The 16,570-nt window shown below is 33.8% G+C and overlaps 1 protein-coding gene across 1 annotated transcript; it reads left to right on the top strand.

The window, feature by feature from the left end:
* Positions 1 to 6,077: 6,077 nt before the first annotated feature.
* Positions 6,078 to 8,502, top strand: LOC143619874 (expansin-A11-like). The gene is made up of 3 exons (XM_077091700.1): positions 6,078 to 6,229; positions 7,178 to 7,499; positions 8,196 to 8,502. The coding sequence occupies exons 1-3, from the start codon at positions 6,088 to 6,090 to the stop codon at positions 8,500 to 8,502; spliced, it is 771 nt and encodes a 256-aa protein (XP_076947815.1). The 5' UTR covers positions 6,078 to 6,087.
* The last annotated feature ends 8,068 nt before the right edge of the window (positions 8,503 to 16,570 follow it).

The following is a 16,570-nucleotide window of genomic DNA, read 5'->3' as shown; positions in this document are numbered from 1 at the left end:
CTAAAGTTTCACCAAAAAATTTTATTTTATTATCTGACTCGAACTGAACTGAATCAGATCAAACCAAAGAAAGTCATATTTAATGGTATATAATCAACCCGCAAAAATTTCCAAACCCATGAAAAATATTCATGGGTGTACCACTAACAAAGATGCTTTGAATTCATTACTGCAACTTGAATAGTTAAAAGTTCTACTAAATTTTGTACCAAATTAAAATATTCTATGTGTCTAAACATAAATTTGGTTTTGTCAAGCATACCAAAGACCATTGGTCCAGCGGTAATTACATGACTTTCTCTTATGGGAGGTGGTGGACTTGAATATCGACTGGAGCATGGAGCATTTTGTTACGGGTTGAGTCAAGGGGTTTTTCAAATTGTGGGTTTCCTCCTTCGTTGATGGATCAGGTCACCACATTCTGTTCTTCGGATGGAAGGGTGCTGTACGTATATGTCAAGGCGATTCCGTGTGTTCGGGCCTTTGTTTTTATTAAAAAAAACATAAGTGGTCAACCCTGATTAGCATAATGATTGAAATGATTATAGCGTTTACTTTTAAGCTTTGTGAAGTTTGGCTGATTGACTTTGTATAATATAAACATCGTCACATGGCCATAGGAATGTTAAATATTTAGTCATATGTAGGCAGGTAACATGGAGGGTAATCAATTAGGGAAGCGTGATTGTACAATTATAAGTACCTTTTAGATTCGAAATAATTTATTTTGTAAATTTAATATAGTTATATGGTTGCGTCTCTATAGTCATATGACCTAAAATTAAAAAATGACATAACTTGGCATTGTTTAGAGTTACCTAACCCATGTGTGACAGTTGAAAGTTCATGGACCTAATTGTTTACTCAAACTCTCTGACCCGAAATCTAGCATCTGAAATTCTACCTATGAAATTGACAATTTTTTCTTAAAAATTGCAAATCAAATTACCTCTACAACCATATTTATGATGGTTAGGCGACATTGACAATTTCCATCGGCAACCACCTTCATAAACGAATTGGGCCACCGTCTGCGATGCTCGATTGTTTAATATTAAACTACCATGTAAGGTGAAACAAACGAAACAACACAATATAACTTGGTAAAAATTTGCAAAGAAATTCATGATCGTGATAGAAAAGAAATAAAAGGTAAAATTAAATTAATATAATCATATTATTTTGAAAATTAATTGATATTAGAAAAATATTATATAGCAATCCGTGTTTTATATATAATTATAGCTCTATGGTTAATATGTATCAATCTTAAAAAAAAAAAATGTTGGCATTAGAAATAATAACACCTGACATATGATGTCAATACCCACATGCAAGTGTATTTGCATGACTAGGAAGGGTTGCATCCACACAATGTCAAACTAAACCATGTGAATCGCTTTTTTCAAACATATCAATCGTAAACAGAACATTCACACATACACGTAAAATTCATGCTCGGACACAAGTTCAACTAATGTTTGAATTCAGTTTGAGCGTTTGCGGTAAATCTCAGTTACTCTAGGAGCGGCTCGACTTGCATTTCCTAATCTAAGAGATTGGAGATCTATAAGGTATTAACAAGCATATTATAAATAAAGTTATGATTAACAAGCATATTATAAATAAAGTTATGATTTATAGTTTTATACATATATCTACTAAAATGTTTGATAAAATATTTTCAAACATTTTATCTTGAAGAAGCTAGACAGATTCACATGCACAATGCCTCCAAATTAGAATATCTTTTTAGTTTTTTTTTAAAATTTTTTTTTGTAAATTTATCAAATTTAATGGTTTAAAATGTTACCATGACCTTCAAATGTTGATAAATAAAATGAAGTTTGATAATTGTTATGTTACATGATCAGAATTCAAGATGAGTTCCTATTATTCTCAGTAAAATTTGCGCATTGATCCTGTAGTGAGAGATATTCACTTGACATTACCAAAAACTTTTCTCAATATGCAAATAATTGTATATAACTATTAACTAATCTATTTGCAATCTCTTTCAAGAAGGCGTAGCTAGGGGTTGTTTGGTAGTCTCTTAATGGTCATTAAAAGGCTTCCTCTTAGTGATTAAGAGGCTACCTCTTACTCTCTTAGTGGTTACCTCTTAACTATTCATACTTAAGCCTCCCTCTTAACTATTAAAATGTAATCTCTTAATAACCATTAAGAGGCTACCAAACAACCCCTTAATTCCTTACGAGCTAAAAAGAAACAGAAGTTGGTGCTAGTAATTCCTGTAATTGTTACAAAATGAAAACCACATATGCTAATATGAAGTTAGGCCTTAAACACGTTATTTTTAGCCAACCACAAGCAACATTTGCGTAATTAACATTTTTTTTTAATTTTCAGGATAGATGAATAAACAATGCATTTCAAGCATTTTCTTATATTCCAAACTTTTAGAAAATATGAAAGACTGGCGATTTAGTTTGTTTAGTGTGTATACATAAATAAATGTGTTTTGTTTAAAACCCTCCTCTCTCTATATATATCTTCGTGTTTATTGATCATGTGTAGGTGTGTATCTATGCATTGTTCAGTCTTAAATCTTATTAAAATCAAGTGGGGGCTTAGTCCCGGAAACAATTGAACTTTGTACGGTTATCTCACAACCATTTTAGAGGAAAGCCTAAGCACTACATTGATGTTATTTGACAACAAAATTTTGTGGACTTACCAACTATATCATGTGTGAAGCTCTAAACGCCGAAAGTTTGCTTTTTGTTATTTAAAAGTTTAAGCACATGAATTGAAGCATCGTTTTGTCGTTTGGACCACCGTTTCAGGGTAAGTTTTACGTCAATCGACTCGCATCCTCATTTCGATCAAAAATCCTAAAACATCAATTTGAAATTTGGAAAAACCTTAATGACGTTAAGTTTTTGTTTTTTTTTTAACGGGAGTCCAATAAAAACAATTAGTGTAAAAGTTGGGCCGGTGACATTCATTTTTTAAAGTGAGATTATTATCAACCAAATACAAAAATGTGTGATTATTAAAATACAATTTACCTTTATGAATTAAGAATTAGAATAGAAGGGTGTGAAATAAGCGAGAAAAAGAATCTTGAACTCACAGTATAACACATGATGCAACCAATTATTTATTTATTAAGAATAAATATTACTGATAGGCTAGCTACGGGTGTTCATCGAATCGAATAACGTATTTTCAAGTTAATCGAATCGAATAATCCGAATAATTTAATTTTTTGCTAGTATTCATATTCGAATAAAAGTTGAATAATTTGAATCGAATTTGTATTCATATTATATGCAATATTCGAAATTCGATTCGATTCGTATTTGAAACTCGAATTCGAATCGAATACGAACCAAATTTGAATACATTCTATTTGATTCAATTTCACCTATGTTAAAAATTTCAATAACCAAAATCATAATTGTAAAACACACAAATATTAGTTTAAAGTAGCTAGAATACTATGTGATAATAAGTTCAAAATTAAAATACAAATAGTATGAGATAAGAAATAATAATATATATGCCATTGGGTTTAAATATTTTATAATGGACATTTATTATTTAGGGTTCGGATCAAATATAAATTAAACTAGTGTGCTAATTGTGAGAATCAAATAGTGTAATTATATATACAATATAGTGTAATTATAGTGTAGTGTAATTATAAAATAGTATAATTAATATCGAAACAATTACATATTTACACTACTTTTATATATAATTACACTATTTAATTCGCATGTTGAGTATAATTTTATAGTTTGTACGTTAAATTTCCCCTATTATTATGGATTTAGCCCAAACAAAAAAAATTTATACATGCATATATGCAAGCATGCATGCATGTAGGGCTGTAAACGAACTTAACGAACACGAACAAGGTCTTGTTCATGTTCGTTCGCTAAGAAAATAATGTGTTCATCAACGGTTCACGAACATTTACCGAACGAGATTTTATGTTCGTGTTCGTTCATTAAGGAAATTAATGTGTTCATGAACGGTTCACGAACACAAACGAACACAAATAAAATCGGCGGAGCCTAGAGATTGAGACCAGTGTATTAATCAATGTGAATAATGAAAGCTTGTAAATGAATCGAATGAAGACGAACAAGGGCATGTTCGTGTTCGTTCATTTAACTTTAAAAGAACACGACCACTTAATCGAACAAATATTTATGTTCATGTTCGTTTATTTTAAAAGGGGCATTTGTGTTCGTTTGTTTAAAATCTAAACGAACATAACTATACAAAGATAAACGAACATACATAAACAAATGTAAATGAACACAGACAAACATAAATGAACTTAAATGAAAACAAATTAATAAATATAAAACCTTTAAGTAGACGACCTATCTAGATAATATTTAATTACTTTCTATTAACACATAAACGAACATAAATAAACAGACATAAACGAGCATAAGCGAACGTTCATGAACATAAATGAATGAACGGAACATGTGTTCATGTTCGTTCGTTTAATTAAACGAACACATTTTTTTGTTCATGTTCGTTCGTTTATTAAATAAACGAACATAAACGAACTTCCCGCTGGACGGTTCACGAAAAGTTCACTCAACGTTCGGTTCGTTTACAAGCCTACATGCATGCATGCATACATACATACATACATACATAAATTAATTTGAATTTGAATTTCGAATCGAATCGAATAATAAATCACAAATTCGTGTTCGATTACTATACTCGAATACAAATCGGACTTTTAAAAACGAATTCGAATCATAATAATCGAATTGAATGTTTCGAATTCAAATCAAATTCTAAGCACCCCTACCGCTAGGCCAAATTTGTATGAGGCCCATTCTCTATTAGGCCACATCACCTAAGCACCAAAGTTATGATGTGCTACATCTATCTTTTTTTTTTTTTTTTTTGCTAACATTCGGTTTATACCTTATAGTCTAACACTTCTACATAACAAACTTTTGCAAATGAAAAATTGACGGATAATACATGGTGGGTAATATTCTTTGATGAACAGTTCATTGTGGATTCGTTAATGATGTGGCAGTCAGTGATCCTTCGACAATATAATTCGTTGGTGTGTAGTTAGTCAATATTCTACCGGTGACTCATCAGTGAAGAGGGCGACCCATCGACAATATCCGTTGTTAATATAGTGTTGAAGCCATTACCCATGCCAGATTTGCTTCGAAACTCCTTAGGGATACCAACAATTTGTATCCTTACGTACTGATGTAGTCATAACAAAGTTATAGATTGTGTTAATTGTCGTATATTGTTTTTCAAATCTATAACAACAAGCCCATACCATAAATGTTTTCTAGAGTACGAATATAAAGTTTTGTTAAACCATCCTAAAATGGCCTAGTGGTAACTAGTAAGGCACTTGATTGGTATCTAAAGGTTCCGAGTTGAGGTTCAAATATTCTCTAGGTAAAATATTAATGTTAGTAGAAAAATGGCGTTTGCCCCTCTTAAGTTGTAAAAGAAAAAGAGGTAGAAAATGGTAAAAAGGACTTCTCACCACTGACCCTTGGAATCTTGGTGGTGGGATAAGACTTAGTGATCATAAGGTCCTGGGTTCGAATCTCATAAGAGGGGGTTTTTCTCAAATATTGAGTTTCCTCCTGAATTGGTGGCTTGGTGGTGGATATGATCGTATGGTATCACTAGTGGCACAATGATACTCCAGTGGTCCGTGAGTGATCCAAATTAGTCGTTAAAAAAAAAGAAAAAGAAAATGATGAAAAGAGGAGTGAGGCAATTTGGTGAGGTTTGGTCCATTGAGATTAAAGGATCTTCAGTGGGGTGAAGACATGTGGGTACGTTGTATGTTGAGCTAGAACGTGTGAATAATTGTATCAGAATCCAAGAATTTATTGGCTTCTGTGCATAGATAATTCTATTTAATTACAATAATTATCAAATATACATATATTAAAATAATAAATAATTAATTAAATAAGTATTTATTTCTATTCCCTACTTGCAGAGATTACATGTGACATTGTGGATTGGTTACTATTTAATCACCTCTCTTCTTCCTATCTTTCTGCAGTATCATTTTCTTCTTGAGAGCTAGCAAAAATGGCTAAAATTGGCTTTCTTTTGCTAACCCTTTGCTCTATTCTTCTTATTCTTCTTCCTCGAGTCCATGCGTTTACTGCTTCCGGATGGATCCGTGCTCATGCCACCTTCTATGGTGGCGGCGATGCTTCAGGAACAATGGGTACATCATACTTGTTCTCTTTTCGATTTCACTAATTACAGTTTAAGTAGTATGTGTATATTAGTCTGCAGTGGCGGAACCAGTACTTCTTCAATCTTCACCAAAGAGTCATTATAAGTCTATCTTCTATAGTGGCTACATCTAGAGGGTCCAGATTATGTTTTTATATAGAAAAATCTCAGTTTTATATATGAAAAGAATAAATTTCCCGTGATCAGAGGGTCAGTGGTGAGGACCCTCTTGACCCTCTCTCGTTCCCCTAATGTAATAGTTTCATAACTAGATAGCTTTTAGCATTATGATAAGTGTGACGACACTAACGCATGAGTGGTGTTATACAACTTCTCATAGTGTTTAGCCATTTTGATGTGTAAAGTGAAACAAGGTGACTAGATTTTAAGTTAGGTTAAGCTCGAACTCAGCTCCCATGATTTCGTGTTATAAATCTAGCTAATGGTATCAAAAAGTTAAATAAAGCTCTCGATTCAAATTTAGTAGGTGATAAAAAAAAGTCACTAGGTATTATTCAAAATTGTTTTCTATTTTTTCAGTTTATAATATGACGGTTTAAATGGACGGTTGTCGGGACTCAACTCTTGAGATATATATGCTGTCTTAAAAATATTTGATTAAATTAATATTATAAGTGCCGTTCAAAACAAATAAAAAAAAGCTAAACAAAGAAATAATATTGAAAATATTTATTGACATTACTTATTACTACGATAGATTTTATACTTTTATTTATTATTATTTCTCTAATTCTTTTCTTCTTTTCCTTTTCTTGTGGCAATTTTCCATTTAACTTGATTATAGATGTTACTTCTCTTTCATATTAGGGGAGAAACCTCAAAACATAATCTTTAAAACAAAAGGGTATGATAAAAATATAAAGGAGAAGATATGTTTAGCCGGCTATGTAATTAAATAATGTGCGTTTGTTTTTAGGAGGTGCTTGTGGGTACGGTAACTTATACTCAACGGGTTATGGTACAAGAACTGCTGCATTGAGTACCGCCCTCTTCAATGACGGTGCTGCTTGTGGCCAATGCTATAAACTCATCTGCAACTACAAGTCGGACCCACGGTGGTGCATCAAAGGAACGTCGATCACAATCACCGCTACCAATTTCTGCCCACCCAATTTCGCTCAACCTAGTGATGACGGAGGATGGTGCAACCCGCCACGACAACATTTTGATATGGCCCAGCCTGCTTGGGAGAAGATAGGAATCTACAGAGGTGGAATCATCCCCATCATCTATCAAAGGTATAAATCAGCCATCTCAAATGGTTCCATATCTAGGTTTCGTAGATTTAGGGATGTTTATAGGTTGGTTTTTACGAGAACTCTGAGTTTAACTGATTGGTAAGATATATAATTTGCAAATCAAAATCGAACCGATCAAGTTGGCTGGACTAGTCAAACGGTTCTATTTTTAAGGTTTGGCACAACGTTTTTAACAAGAAATCCTTTTTTTTCTTCGAACTGAAAAACAAAAACAAAAAAAAAGAAGAAAACACAAATATTAGATTTTTGAAAGTTTCAAAAATTGGTAGGGTTAAAGCCAAATATTTTCCTTTTAAACACAAAACGATCTAATTTTTAAATAAAACTAATAAATACGACATCAGTTAATCTATATGTATTTTAACTTTTAACTTTAAACAAGAACACACATTAAATTATAATCGTTAGACTACATGTGAGATAACTATTGGCTAATACACACAGAAAAGATTATTTATTTCCAATTTATCTAAAAATAATGTTATTTTGTTTAAAGTGGTATAGATCAGAAAAAAATATCTTTGAACTGGTCAGATAAACTGAACCCAAACTCGGGTTTAATATTTAGTAAACCATAAACCTTACATGATTAATTTAAGTTTAAGGTATCAAATGTTCCTAATTTCATATCTCTAAACATTATTATTATTATTATTATTATTTTCTGGTTTTTAGAGTACCTTGTAAGAAACACGGTGGAGTTAGGTTCACCATTAACGGCAGAGACTACTTTGAGCTAGTTCTGATACACAACATTGCTGGTGCTGGATCCATTCAATCAGTGCAGGTGAAGGGATCAAAAACTGGGTGGGTGGCAATGTCAAGAAATTGGGGTGCCAATTGGCAATCGAACTCCTACCTTAATGGTCAATCGTTGTCGTTCATGGTGACCACCACTGACGGTGTCACCAAAACTTTCACCGATATTGTTCCGGCGAACTGGGGATTTGGTCAGACGTTCTCAAGCCCCCTGCAGTTTTAAGGTTTTATTGACGGCAGCGGCGAGCTTACTCTTTTTGGTGGAAGCAGCCCGCCGGTTGAGATTTGGTGCCTTTTTTTTTTGTTATGATGCAAGTTTTATTAAATTGTTTGTGACAAAATAGTTTTAATTGTTAGTATTATTATTACAACACAATATCATAATAAGGTTATTGTATTGTATTGTTTTATGTTTTTATGCATTGTTATGGTTATATATAAATAAAGTGTGTATATGTAAATTTGTTATTTGTGCCGTGTAAAACATGAACGATGATAATTCTAATCTTTTATCAGTATTTTAAATTCAACAAAACAACAATTTTATAGAGGACATCAAAACTCAAAGTTTGTCAATTTAAGAACAGTAATGAACACGACAACACAAAAAGAGAAGGAAAAAAACACTATGGATCCAAATCCTAAGAATCCAACGGAGGTGTCGTCCACCTCCTCGACGTTCTATCTCCTCTTCTCACCTTCTTCTTTCTCATCTCTTCTCCCTAGTAAAACCGTCCACGTCTCATGATGGTTTCTTCTCTCTCTTTTCTATATGGCTCTATCTCTAGTCTTCTGACTTCTCCATTTATGAACGGTGCGATATAGGCACCATTGGAGATGCTTTAAGGGAGTCCGACACCTTTTGTATTTCTATATAACTTACATCATCTCTAACATATACCGGTTTTTAATACAAAATATTTTTCTAATAATATTTTGTGGGATATAAACTATAAAATGAAAATCACAACATTTATGAGTTTATCCACTAAATTGGATCTGTTTTCGTCTGTCAGATCTCACCGCCACATTAAGCCACCGACAAACCCGGAGGGCCCTTGCAAATAGCTAGGTGACGCACGTACATTGGTGGGCGCCGGTGGATGGTACAACAGTTTAATGTAAATGTAAATCAATAATAACGTTATTACTTATCGGAAAATAAATGTTTTTGTCACCACATTTGCTACATGCTTATCGATCATTTTATTATTCAAGTTTTTCTTTCTTCCTTTTTTTTTTTTTTTTTTCAATTTTACACTCTACTCATATCCATGCTACACCGCAAAAAAATATACAACAATAACATAATGAGACCACCAATTCCAACAAAAGCACTAAGAACGACAAGTCATGTTGCCTCTTCTTAGAGATGGGGCTGCCACTATTAGACTTGAATGAAAAAGACTCAACGTTTCCACTGAGGTGGTGAGGCTAGTTATAGAAACTTTCAATGACGGATTACTGATGGCTTCATCTTGGTAAAGGATCCAAGGATCTTCCATCACTAATGGACTCACAATGACAAAGGTCTGAAAATCCATAATCGTATGTTCACCATGATAACGCATCAAATGTACATATGGCTAAGCGACGCAATGGAGAACGGAAACAATGCGATCATATACCGGTAAGTCGGTAACACCCCGCCAATGCGGAAGCGCGGGTGCGTGGCGAATTGGTATTAGAGCCATTGGTTATAGCGAACTAGAAGGTCTAGTCTATAACTGGTGACTCAAATAAACATTTTCATTGCATGCATACACAATTGAATAATATATACTACTTTGTACGGATAATGTTGTCACATAGATTTCGTCCTCCTCATCTACTCATACCGCGTTTCCTGAAAAATAACCATCAGCCTACTGATCGTCGCCATTTCATTAGCTGTGGCACATTAGTCTTGGAAGCCATGCCAGCCTCCCGAGCCGGCATGTAGTGGGACCCACACCCGAGAGGTGACTTGAGATAGTGTTCTTAACCGCCTAGGAGTCGGAATGACCCAACAACCTCAATGTACCTATAAGGAATGAATACCGGCAACTCCAGTGATGGGAGTATCGAATTGATACAATGCTACCGTAAATTGAGAAACGTCCCACGACACTGCCGTATGGAGTTGGCGAATCATATACACAATCATATGGTGCGCATGGAATACTTGTGGACTTATACAATCCAAAAGAAACCCATGCCAATATCTATTTGAATCTTACTTGAAGACGTAGAGGCTAACACACACGAACTTGAAGACCATTTTTACGGTGTTTAAACTGAATCATTCTTGTAACATCCAATCTTGAGGACGCATATAGATGGACTCTTCTTGATCATTCTATCTCACACAACTTCAACCCTTGCTTATTGACAAATATTTTATTGTCAGTAACGAAGTATTAGCATGCGATAATGTAATTAGATGGACGCTTTGGTTCCCTTACATGCAAGCTTGAGTATGGAAGACACTTGGGTGACTATGCAAGGTAGATTATCATTACAGGTGCACACGTAATCATAATGTGCGATGCATGAGAATCCTGTGGAAAGATTGTTTTGCTTTAATGAGGTTCTAAGTTGGGTCAACGGTTGTCTCATCTAAACTGGGTTTCACCCTGAGGATGGTCTTCAGGTCAGGGTTGATAGGGATAAGACTGATGATTGCCAGCCTAGACCCCTAAGGTCCTGTTTAATGGAGATTATCGTGTGGCGGTGTTATTATTAAAAGAAGGTTACGCATATTAGAAGTCAATTATTAGTTTCTTAACTAGTAAGTTTTAATGAGAAATAGGTTTAAAATAATGTAAAAGCATATCAAATCAGAATAAAACAAGTTGGCTAAAAATAATTGTATTAAATCAAAATAAACTTAAAAATTGCAAAAGTGTATTAATAAAAATAGTTTTTATTGACTTGCTAATAATATAAATTTTTAAACGAGCCTATAAAATATTATTTGATTAAAAAATAACCGAATATCACTATTGTTCCTTGTTAGCCTTAGTTGATCCCGGACTCCCGACATACTTTAGTGCCCTTTTGCAAATAGAAAGCACACCAATCAGATTTTTCAAGGTTGCAAAATTAAAGTAAGTTAATATTCGTCGCAACTTGAAACAAATCAAAACTATAATAATAGTTAAAGAAATTTGGTTTTGTAACAAGTCTTTTAGAAACGAGATGTCAAACGTTAATATTTAATTTGACGTTTCAAGCGTTAGTCACTCAGAAACACTATAAAAAAGTAAACTTATCGCTGTCTAACCACCCCCCTCCCCCTCAAAAAAAATCAAGTTTCAAACCTGAGACCTTAAGATCTCAATCTATAACTATTAATCCCATGTCATTGAATCATAAGCCGCCACCCCCCCCCCCCCCCCCGGCAATAATAGAGGCGACAGGGGGCGACATGTATTTGTCACCTGGTGTGTTTTTGGGTTTAATATTATTATATTAAGTGTGTGTGTAATATATATATAGTTTTGATCAAAAACAAATGAAACTAGCGTGCTAATTGTGAGTTCCAAGTATAGTAATTATATATACAAGTAGAGTAATTATGTAATAACATCATAGAGTAATTACATAATTATTCTACTTGTATATATAATCATTATACTTGATTCTCACATGTAGCACGTTAATTTTATTTGTACGTTAGCCTTCCCCTATATATATAGAGGATGAGTAACGTTACAGAACTTTTAAATTGTTTAAGTACTTGAATGAACTCTTAATAAATAACGTTTTTTATAAAAAAAAATTGTATATTAATGCTATTTGAATGTACTTTTATCACTATTTATATCTACATTTACTATTACAATTATGAAACTTTGTTTTTACACATATCTAAATTTTTATTTATATAAATTTGTTATTACATAAATTTTACGCATATGTAAACTTATGATTTATATATGTAACAAAAATTTTTTATATAAAATATGGTAAAATTAGTCTCAAACAATGCTAATATATGAAAAAAAATAAACATAAAAAAATTTGATTGTTATGAGTTCCTAGAAATTCTTAACTTTTTTGGAGTTCTAAAATGATGTGATGCGGCTACAAAACCACTACACTCTTAAAATAAAAATCGCTCATCTGATGATGTAACGTCACGTGTCGAACATTACTCTCATTTTGTAAACCTCCACTACACATAGCCTAATAGTTGAAATTGATAACCAGTAATACAAAAGTTAAAATTGCAAATTTTACCCGAATGCAAGGGAGGTGAATGTATTATTTTACATCAAGATATTTGAGTGATATCAGCAATCACCTTTCTACGTCGAAACCGGCCCACCTGCAATTATTCCTTTATCATCGAAAGAAAGGTTCGTTACAAGACAAAGTTTAAAGTTATTAAATTAATTAATTTATATTTGTATGTACGATAATTAGAAAGACGACCGCGTGTATACCATCGACTTTTAAGTCAAAAATATTTTAAAAGATATTAACTTGGCATTTAAGAAAATCAAAATATCTTTCTCCACGACTTCTTCTAGAAAAGATTTATGATCTTACATGTACATAAAAGTAACGTTACATATTTGACATGATCAATTTTAATCAAAAAAAAAAAAAAACCACAAGAACCACACTATATATTTGTGTTTTTAACTGTTACAACAGGAAAGCTGATTATGTGAATATTTTTCTAACTTTTATTATATTTATCAAACACTATATGCATGCGTACGCAAATTGTTCTTATCCTATAAAACGTAAAAAAATGAAGAAAAAAGTGACGTTGCAATTAAGAAAAATGTAACGTGGCGGTATTTTCCTAATCACCTAAACAACGTGATTACACTATAACTCAATTTATAACTAACGTAATAATAATTACACTATAGTTTTACAAGTAGCGTAATTGTATTGCTATAAATCATTAGAGAGAACTCCTTAAAGAGAGAACTAGAGAACTAATAAAAATAAAAATTTTGATTTTTTTTCATTCATTATTCTTATATGTTATTATTTATCAGAAAAAAATAAAAATAAAAAAACTCAATTTAGTGCACATATGCAATACATCAGTTATTATTATCACATATATGCAATAGTGTTGAACAGATATATGCAATTATTTGTATTGTATATATGCAATATTGTTATAGTATATGAAAAAAAATCGATGTAATGCATATATACAATAGTGTTATATTACATATATGTAATAGTGTGCATTGTATACAGAAAATAGTATTGTATTTGCATATATTCAATAATGTGTATTGTATAATGCATTTTTGTTGTACTATTATATGCAATAAAACGCTACTGTGTGTGTGTCTATATATATATATAACAAACATTGCTGCACATATGCACTACATCGACAGTTTTTTTTAGGAACAATACCAACTTTTAAGAAGGATGAAAGAAATACAAACTATTAAAAAAAGTTAAAATAATTATTTATTAATTCTCTAATTCTTTCTAGATCCCACCCATATATATATATAAAGAGAGAGAGAGAGAGATACACACATATACAGAATAACTAACTAAAGTCTAAAGCATGTTTCATTAAAACAATTGACTAGCAAGGAGCAAGATACATTTGTACAACCACTAAGAAACACAAAACAATATCCATAAAAGTTATCACCCAATTACAAATTAAGATCGAACCAGCACTAATCATCCCACGACAACCCACCGACCTCGGTCTATTCTCTATCCAAAAGTACCCCAAGCGCCTTAATCTCTTCCTATCACTTTGGACAATTGAATCAGGATCCCTCGAAAAATCAAATCGTTCCTATCATTCCAAAAACTAAGGGTATTTCTTAACCATTAAAAGACAACATCTTAATGATCATTAAAAGGCTACCAAACAGCCCTAAAATCAAACAAATCACATGAAATGCTTGGCTTTCTTCTTCAGGAACTTACAAAACTAATGCATGCCACTCACGTCCTTGGCCTGAAAAATCATAAAAGACAGGTGGACTTATACCATAATAAAATCAGCTACCAGAGTTCCTGTGCCAATTATTTAGGCCACAATTAAAGGTTGCTTTTTATATATTTCTTATTTTTTTTTTTTTGAAAATTGACTTTCATTAAAAACAAACACCACCAACGACTATCACCAAGACGGAGAAAGACGCCGAAAGCCAAAAACCAAAAACAACAATCACGTTACATCAAATAAACACCACTTTTCCAATCCACTACTCCTATCTTAGATCTATTTTTGTACCAAAGAAAACCCAAAGATTTTATATCCGCAACCATTTCTACCACCTTAGTGTTCTTGCCCGAAAAAATCTTTTCATTCCTAGCCCGCCAAATCCTCCAACAAGTAATGATGACAATGCCATGAATAATCAATCTCTTGTTCCCCGTCGCACCACTAACCTTATGCAATTCCACCAGATCATTGACATGGAAAACAAAAGATCTAGGGATGTTGCACCATGAACCAATCGCATTCCAAACGGCCATAGAAATGAAACACCCGGTTAACAAGTGCTCGAGCGATTCCTCATTACTCTCACATAAAGCGCAACTATGATCATCACAATGCAAATGACGTCTAGCTAAAGCCTCCTTGGTTGGAAGAGAATCCAGAACGGCCCTCCACATAAAAATATTACATTTTTTCGGGACCCAATCGCTCCATTGAAAACCGAAACTCCCAGCATCCACAACGGACCGCACCATCCAACTTTTAATCGACGAAACCTCGAACTCTTTGCAGCTACCAACCGCCCAAGACCATGAATCTTCACGGTCAACCATCACCACCCCTTGAAGGAGATCTTCCAACTCTTGCTTCTCGATCACCTCCTGTTGGGAGCAAGGAGCTCTAAGCCAATCCCACACAATGCGACGAGAGGATCCAGTGACCACCAACCGATCTGCTAACAAGACATTTTTATGTTTTTCTACCGCATATAAGGACGGATACTTGTCCATAATCGGCGCCGAACCCAACCACAAATCCATCCAAAACCGAACTTGGCAACCATTCCCAACTGTGGCCCGGATCACTCTATTAAAACCCACACCATCAACCTTAAATTTGTTCCAAAACATAACACAATTCTTCCAAACCCCGGGAACCCCATTATTAACCGGAGCAAGCCCCCAACCGCGCGAGGACCCGTGAATAGACAACACTACTCTTCTCCACATCGCGTGATGATCGTTTAGAAATCTCCCAAGCCATTTAGTAATCAGCGCTTGATTATTAACCTCTAAACGAGCGATACCTAAACCCCCTTCTTTTATAGGTTTGGTGACTACCTCCCAAGCCACCCATGACATCTTCCTCACTTCATCCGAACCACCCCATAAGAACCTTCTCATCAAAGCTTCTAAATCATTGGTAACCTTCTTGGGTGACTTAAAAAGCGAAAAATAATAAGTGGGAAGACTATCCAGCACCGATTTAATAAGGGTTAACCGACCGGCAATAGATAACGAATTAACTTTCCATTTAGAAAGCCTCTTCTTGAACTTGGACACAACCGGTTCCCAATTAACCACCCTATTCATGTTAGCGCCAACCATAATCCCTAGATAAGAAAACGGGATTCTACCCGGCTTACAACCCATGAAACCAGCTTGGATATCGATCTCACCATCTTCTACCCCTACTCCAAATAACACTGATTTATGGAGATTAATCTTTAGCCCCGAACACAAGTAAAATATGCGAAGAATACGTTTCAAGTTATCAAAATTAAAAGAAGACCACTCTCCCATAATCATAGCATCATCCGCATAAAAAAGATGGGATAAAGTAGGACCTTCAGTAGGAAGAGTAATACCATGAAACGCACCTATATCACAGGCTTGTTTCAACATACCTGAAAAAGCCTCCATCAGAATAATAAAAAGAAAAGGCGATAGCGGGTCACCTTGACGAATGCCTTTATGACACCCAAATTCGAATGTAGGAGATCCATTAACAAGAACAGATGATCTGGTCGCCAACAAAATACCACTAATCCAATCACACCAGACCGAAGGAAAACCCATCTGAGAAAGAACCGACAACAAGAACTCCCAATTCACATTATCATAGGCTTTATCGAAGTCAATCTTGAACATAAAAATTCTTCTCTCCCTCTTCTTAGCCCAAGCAATAACCTCATTAGCCACCAAAGGGCCATCAAGAATATATCTCCCGGATAAGAAAGCCGACTGATGCTCTGAGACAATCTTATTCATGACCGTTTTGAGTCGATTCACTAACACCTTCGACACAGTCTTTAAAATACAACCAATGAGACTTATCGGTCTAAAATCCCCCAAAGATG

The sequence above is a fragment of the Bidens hawaiensis genome, unplaced genomic scaffold (genome assembly GCF_021521415.1).
Source record: "Bidens hawaiensis isolate Kalapana, Puna unplaced genomic scaffold, B.hawaiensis_p1.1 tig00002525_1, whole genome shotgun sequence".
Lineage (NCBI taxonomy): Eukaryota > Viridiplantae > Streptophyta > Magnoliopsida > Asterales > Asteraceae > Bidens > Bidens hawaiensis.
Note: the sequence above shows the minus strand (reverse complement) of the source record. Positions and strands in the feature narration are given on the sequence as shown.

Excerpts from the sequence above, each read along its gene's own strand:
- LOC143619874 (XM_077091700.1), top strand. The coding sequence starts at position 6,088 with ATGGCTAAAATTGGCTTTCTTTTGCTAACCCTTTGCTCTATTCTTCTT. Across the intron at positions 6,230-7,177 it reads CGATGCTTCAGGAACAATGG|GAGGTGCTTGTGGGTACGGT; the intron begins GTACATCATACT and ends GTTTGTTTTTAG. Across the intron at positions 7,500-8,195 it reads ATCCCCATCATCTATCAAAG|AGTACCTTGTAAGAAACACG; the intron begins GTATAAATCAGC and ends TCTGGTTTTTAG.